This window comes from Fulmarus glacialis, unplaced genomic scaffold (genome assembly GCF_000690835.1).
Source record: "Fulmarus glacialis isolate BGI_N327 unplaced genomic scaffold, ASM69083v1 scaffold25478, whole genome shotgun sequence".
In the NCBI taxonomy this organism is placed as follows: Eukaryota; Metazoa; Chordata; class Aves; order Procellariiformes; family Procellariidae; genus Fulmarus; species Fulmarus glacialis.
In genome coordinates this window covers 7,932-15,154 of record NW_009226841.1, presented here as the reverse complement: position 1 = coordinate 15,154, position 7,223 = coordinate 7,932, and the positions used below count along the sequence as shown (strand labels likewise).

At 46.7% G+C, this 7,223-nt stretch overlaps 1 protein-coding gene across 1 annotated transcript in view; it reads left to right on the top strand.

Moving 5' to 3' along the window:
• Positions 1–7,223, top strand: part of TRIM29 (tripartite motif containing 29) — a 23,581-nt gene that overhangs the window by 12,394 nt on the left and 3,964 nt on the right. Inside the window, exons 5-7 of the mRNA XM_009582944.1 lie at positions 2,065–2,148; positions 5,688–5,747; positions 6,991–7,092. Coding sequence (XP_009581239.1) covers positions 2,065–2,148; positions 5,688–5,747; positions 6,991–7,092 — 246 coding nt within the window. The remainder of the gene's footprint in view (positions 1–2,064; positions 2,149–5,687; positions 5,748–6,990; positions 7,093–7,223) is intronic.

The window sequence follows — 7,223 nt, the reverse complement described above, 5'->3', positions numbered from 1 at the left end:
GGCCCTGAGAAGCCTGCACTGCAAACAGTTCATTAATGTTTATCTAGCACCATCATTCTCCATTAGACATGAATTAGATGGACCAGATACTTCTGGTCTAGAGAACCAGCCTTTCAGAAAAGTCAGGAATCATGTTCAAAGTGCTCACAATGCGTACCTAGAGACACATTTTTAAACTCTCCCTACCCTCAAAGTAGTACCAGAAATTGAACATTACTTGTTTTCCAGCATTTAACACTGCAACATACCTGGTCTGATTCTCAATGCTCCACGTGCTAAGGTTTGCTGAGAAATTTGGCTATAACTTAATACAAGTAGGTGACAGGCAGCTCAGATCCAAAAATCACTTTTGTACTTTTTCCTTTCTCCTCCTTTGCTCACCCGGAGATTTGCAGAATTTCCAAACTCTGGATGGCATAATGCCAAAGGGGTTTTGGATGCCTGACTACTCACAGCACTTCTAAAAACTAGAGGAGTAGCATAAAAGCACTTTGCATTCAAGTTTCCATTACTGAGGAAGTTACCTTCCATCCGCTGAGCTGTTTTTTGCAGCAAATACATTTTACCTGGCCATTTGTACAACCCAACAAGAGTATGCATATATATTCAGTTCTAGTAGCTCTGGATAAAGACCGGCTACTTCTTGATCACTTTTAACTAGGGCCCCCTCCGTGTTACCGATGCCGGAAGTCCTCAATGGTACTTGAAATCCGTGGGATTCAAGTGCCAAAACATTTCTGAGCAGGGCAACAATTAACTACTGCCAGAAACCCGGGCACTTTCAGAAACTTTACCAGGGATTTAATGGACACAGCCTGGAGTCTGCCTAACGAGAATAACAGTGGTATCCACTCAGCTGGGAAATGTTATTTAAGGTGAGTCTCAGAAACTTCAGACCTCTCCGTTTTTCAAACCACAGTTACACTTGAAAGAGGACAGCACTCTGCATCTAGTGACTGCAAGGAAATAACTCCACAATTACTTAATGGATTTAATTAACTCAGACTCCCCCTGAGTCATTGCAACAAATTCATTTGCAACCAGCTTGATCTTCCAGGAAGAAATATTATATTAATGGAATGAAACCTGCTTAATAGCAGACTCCAAAGGGAATCCACTTTCTTTTAGTTGTCATAACAGGTACCTACTTAGTAGTGTGGCAAGGAGGCAAATAATCAGAGAGCATCCAGGGAGTTTAAATAACACAGAAATAGATTGGAGAAATAACATAAAAGTTTGTTCAGTGACTTAAGAATCAAAGAATGGAACCATTTAAACATAGGAACCAAATTTACCCCATTGCAGAGAACAGTAGGTTTATATAACACTTGAGGCCTTAAAAGAAAGTATTTTTATGAGCAACTGTACTGATAGAGCCTCATTTCCTGTGGATCAGTATCGGAAAACCAAAACCAGGCTGCCTAATACCTGGCAAAAGGGTAGGTTTCATCCACTTTGCATGAAGCCTGAACCAAATGCCCTTGTCCAAGAGCCCAGGAAGCTAGAGCTGCTTGCAACGCAGGTTTAGCACCTTTCTTTAACAATTGAGCAAACCAACACATTGAGCCCTCCCAACACTGACTTTCTTGAGCTTTGTAATACTTGCAGTTCAAGATCTGCTGGTTGAAAGCCAGCTCTGTGCACAGGTTAAACACACCAAAGAAGCCAAACTCAAACCACTGCTTTTGAAGTGGGATACATTTTTAGCCACACAGCCGTATTTTGGTAGGAAAATGCCTGAACCCTCAAGTCTCCCTATGGATTTTCAGGAGATAGCACATCTGCTGAATGGCCAAATGCTTCAGCTGTGCTACGCCTCTGAGGGAGCTTTCTCTTTCATCCCAGGCTGAACTTCTGGGCAGCTACAGCACTGCTTTACCTTCCAGCCAGGGAGTCCTGCAGAGGAATTACAAAAATAGTGGAACTTGTTTTCAAAGGGCAGAACCATCTCTCCTACAGCACTTGAGGAAGCAATTCCAGTCTGTTATCCCCTTCCCCCTCCTCCCGTCCCTCTCAAGGCCACTAACTGCCTCCTCCAGCTCACGTCCTGCTCTGCTTCTCCAGGTGACCACCGGTACATGATGAACAACTATGAGTGGAACCAGCCCGACAACTTGAAGAGATTTTCCATGTTCCTGTCTCCCAAAGGTACGGCACCCTAATGGTGGTCAGGTCTCCTCCAAACACAGCACAGGAAAGAAACTTCATTAATGATTTGTCCCCAGGTTTGCTTTCCCTCATGTTTCCTGCTGTCCCCCAGACAAGGTCAGTCCCTCTGCATTTGTTTATGCCAGGTCTTCTCTCCAGCCTACAAAGCTTTGAGAAGTTTTTGCCTTTTCATCTCAAACAAGGCAGCAAAGGTTCTCAACTCCATGGAGGAGAGCTGGAGCAGCTGAACTCTTTCAAGAGTGTAGTTTATGAATATAGGGGAGTTTTAACACCTGTTACTGGGTTGAAGTAAGTGTTATTCTCCACCAGAAGCTTACCCCACTATGCTATCAAGTGTGAAAGCTACACTAGGCTTGCTCTGCATTAAGATTTTACTTTCACCAGAAAACATACTTTTTCTGTACAGGGAAAGGATAGAAGTGAGGAATGTGTCCTAAAAAAGCAGGAGTCTGGGGTTCTTTTCTGAGCTCTGACACTGACAACAAGAGCCCTGGTGATTTGCTTATGTCCCAATTGTTACCATGAACACTACAGGATGAGTCTTTGGAGTGAATGACTGTTTTCAAGACATTCAGTTGTAAAATGGCAGTTGTCTATTTCTAAATTAGTGTCGGGACCTCCAGAGCGAGAAGCAGAGAGTGCTAAAAGCCTAGGCAAAGCAATGCCTGTAGAAACAAAAGAACAGAAAGGGTAGCACAAAATAAATAACCAAATTTCCTCTGTCCCTAGAGAGCAAGGCCCTGCCTAGATTTGCCAGGTGTTTACAGCTGCTATTCTACAAAGCCAGATGGCGGGCAGGGCGAAGGGATACGCCAGCAATTAGCAGTGGCACTCCCCTGAAGGAGTATTTGAAGTGTGACGTTGCCTGCTCTCTCGTTAGGGTTTCATGGGGATAACCCAGATCCCAACACTGAGCCCTTTGTCTGGATTTCCACTTTGCCCTTCTCCTCTGTTATCAGCCCACGCCTGGCAGTTCGCTGGCAGCCCTGCCTGGCGCTGTGGGGGTGAGGATGCCGTTCGGAGTAGATGTCAGGGGCAGAGGCGACGTTCCCAATTCAGCATTAGCAAGCCTTTAGCAGGAGTGTCTCCTGCAGGTTCCCCAAAGTTAGGGAGCAGCCTCTTCATCAGAGGCTGCAGAGGGGCATTTTGCCAGTGGTGGTTCTTTTTGCCTGGAACCTGTCTCCAAACACCACCTGGATGGTTATAGCTGCTGTTCTACCCCAGCTGCTTCAGGGCTTTACAGGCCCTGTGCTGTCAGGGAAACACATGTTCTGCTAAGCAAGGCTGCTGACGCTGGGGAAAGACCACAGTCTCAGCCCTGCATCCAAAACTGTTTTCAACCTTAAGGGATGGTGGAAAGTTCTAAAATTGCATGGGCTGAACCCATTTCTACCCAAAACGCAGGGCTTCAAGTTCGGGTGGAAATGGCCCGACATGCAGGGGGGGGGGGGGGGGGGGGAACACGTGTGATGGGAGGAACACATGTGATGGGAGGAACACATCACACAATGCCATTCTGCCATCACCACTCCCATATGTGTCTGGGACAGGGCTGAAACCTGATGTGGCAAAAGGAAGGGAAAAGCCATTTGCAGCAGTGCCATAGCATGGCACAGCCTGGCTGCTCACTGCTCTGGACCATAGCACCTGGACTTCCTTCTGCTCCTCTCTGGAGGATCAGCTGCTGAGACCTGGGAGCAGGGGCTCCCTGGCTCCCATCTGGGATCCAGCATCCCAGCCTCCTGAAGGATGTGCCAAGAGACAGGGGGGATCAACAGGGACTGCTAGATACAGGCTGTCCTATTTAGTGCTGTTTATTGGAGCCAGAGGACACTTACTGGATACAGTCAGGCTACATAGTAGTGTGAGGGTTGTACAGTGGCTTGCAGTTCAGTGGCCCGCTGCTTCCTGTAATGGGCTTTTGAATATACAAATACTGGGGGAGCATTTGTTCTGCCTACGTATCTACGTTTTCCTGAGAACACAGACACGTTGCCTTCCAAAACTACTCATCCTGTATTTTCTACCAACAAAGTTACTTTGTCCAAAAAAACTAAGCACACGATTGCACACACAGTCTCTGCTGAAATGGGGATGGAACAGCACTGGATTCTCCACCAGGGTGAGGGCTCAAGCATGATCCCTTATGGGAACACTATGATAGAAAGGAACCAGCTGCTGAAACCACACTGACGGGGACTTTGGGAACAGAATGAATCAGTAGGCAAAACAGGAGACATCACTTAGCTTGCATGCTGCCTAGCAAAAGATTATCTGATGAATAATACAATATACCCATAATAATTTAACTCTCTAGAGCTTTCCATACTCTATCAATGTGTCACTAGAAGTCCAGCACTGCCTCTGATTGCATCTTTTCTAAGGAATTCCATAAAATGGGAGGAAAAAAAAGAGGACCACCCTTTGCATTGCATAATACACACAGAATCCGTGAATATCTCATGATAGTTTTGTAACACACCCTTTTTCTCGCTAGGTTGGATCACTACAAATTCTGCCCGAGGCCACAGTGGCAAGTCTGTTTGCTGCATTCAGGAATGCTACCCAAGTAGTGCTCTGCGCTAATTGCAGTGGCCCATACTAAGAAACTGCTTGGATTTGAGCTGAAGCTATAGGTTTTTAAGACCTGCTTAAATTCAAGGAGACTTCTACTGCTTTTGTCGTTAAAGACAGTATCACAGAGCATCTGCCTGCAGGGATGTCATAATGAGGCAGAGGGGAGACATAAAAGGTTTCAAATGCTGACTAAAAGATAGAGGAACAATCTATTCAACTGCTCGACACTCCTTTCTGTCCTCTTCCACCGAGCTTTCTTCTCCTGATGTTGCAAACAGTTTGGCCAAAGCCAGGAGGAGGTTGGAAAGATCATCTTGTGCCTTTGGAAGTCTTCGAATGAGGAGTAGAAGGGACTCAGCATACAGAGAGGCAGAGATAACTGCTTAAATAGAAGCACTGCTTAAATAGAAAAGCAGTCCACAGGATGGCAGCATAACAGCTCAAAGTATTCATCTCTTTTTCACTCTTCTGGGAGTCCAATGTCTCACAAAAGGGGTACAACAACACTAGTCTGCATCACAGCATGATGTCCTAGCGAAACCCTGGAGCACATGCCTGTCACAGTGGCTGAAACAATGTGTGCTTGAGCAAGAAATGCTCCTCTAGTTGTGTGTCTCGAGCTCTAAATCCAAGCCTCTGCCTGCAGGTCTCTATGCAGAATAGTCATGTTGAGTAGAGAAACCTGAGTTGGCAATTTAATACAGCTAAAGACAGCTCTGTGGCAGTGACAGCGCTTTGTTCTCTAAATGAGAAGTCTATTCACCATTCCCTAGAACCTAGAGAAAAAAAGACCAGGCTCTCCTCTACTCCATGGACCCAGATTTCTGGTTTGGGGCTGCTTCCAAATTGGTGGGGACTGTTTCATAGAGCAATGCCAGGCACAGGCCTTTGAGCCAGCTCATCAGGAGCCGACTGCTGAACTGGATGCTCTTGTTTTACAGCCAGTTTCAACCCACGATCATGGGAATTTTCCTCCTTCCAAGCGACTGAGGAAACACTTGGTACGGGTAATTCCGACTTCAGTTTGAAAGGATCTAACCCCCCGTGCCACAGATTTCTAGCTGGCTAACCAACTTTTTCTGCTTCTCCTCTCAGCTGTCCTATCACCTGTCAATTACTGTCTCTTAGAACCATTTCTTAGCTGGGTTATCAGCACCATCTGCATACACCCAAATCCAGGGTCTTACTGGGCGCTATATATATAGGAGGGAAAGGCATCCCTGGTCCTCATTGTTCAGACAGTGAAAGAAGAAGATGGAAAACATAGGTGCCAATTTGTAAAGATCCTAAGAAACCTAACTGCAATCAATGGGAGTGCCAACATCATCCAGGGCAATCTGTGGAGGTTGTGGCAGAACCAGGAGCGGACTCCAAATACCCTCAGCCAGACTCAGAAGCACAAGGCTGCTCTTCTCCATTGCACACCCACCTTTTACTTAGCTCATAAGTTTTCAAAGATGGAGCCTGCCTGATGTTCACTGTCTGTAAAGTGTCCAGCACGATGGGGGTGTGTGTGTGTGCGCTTTGAGCTAGTGTACCGAGAACCAGCAGCAGCGAGTCATGCCTTTTCTTCCTAGATCCCCATCTTCCTTTTTCTCGCCTATATTTTCTTACTTTGCTTTGTTCATGCTCAGAGGGTCCTGCCTTTCCTTTCATTCAGAGGCAGCCTACAAGCATCCACGGCCACTCTACCTGGGGGAGCTCTGGTGACTCACAGCCACACCTAAGCCGTTCCTGCTTTTCATGCCACAGGCAGGGCTGTCTCCCTCTCATTGTCTCTGCTCTCACATTCATTCTGGCAGCCAGGGCCTGACCCCAAGGAGGCCAGGAGGGGAAGCCTTGCTTTAATTTCAGTGGGCTGTGAATAAAGCCTCAACTGCTTGGAGGGGAGGGAGCTTCGGCAGTTGTGTAGTTTTGCCTTGTTACTCCAGTCTCTGGAGGTGCAGTTTACCTGCGAGGAAGCTGCTGCTCTTCAGTCACACCTGCACTCTGGGTCTCTCAAGAGAAGGGCTCTTCCCTGCCTGCAGCACTGAGATCTCTTCACACTCGCACACTGTGTACACCGGGACCCCACAACTGCTCTCATCTGCCTTTTCTTACTTAGAGAAAAGGGACAAAACTATTAGTTCCCATTTTCCCCCAAGCTGGTTGAAGGTAGTTTTACAGGGTGTGTTTTGAAATGCTTAGGCTTCCCCACTGCAGCACGCAACACCGTGGAATAACGCAACCTCTTCTGTCTTCCAGTAGGCAATGGTACTAAGCTGCCTTTTCAGTTCTCCTCGGTGGGACAGAATCCGCCTGGTGACTTCAGCAAACAGTCTGATGGGAGCCTCTTCACTAAGACTGGTACTAGGCATTTAGTTTTTTCCCCTTTCTTCTGCCCCTTTTTTAGGTGATAAGACATTTAATCCTGTTCTTGCACCCCCAGAGAAGGCCTGGAGCAGTCCTGATGGTCAATCTGTTAGATACATGCACAT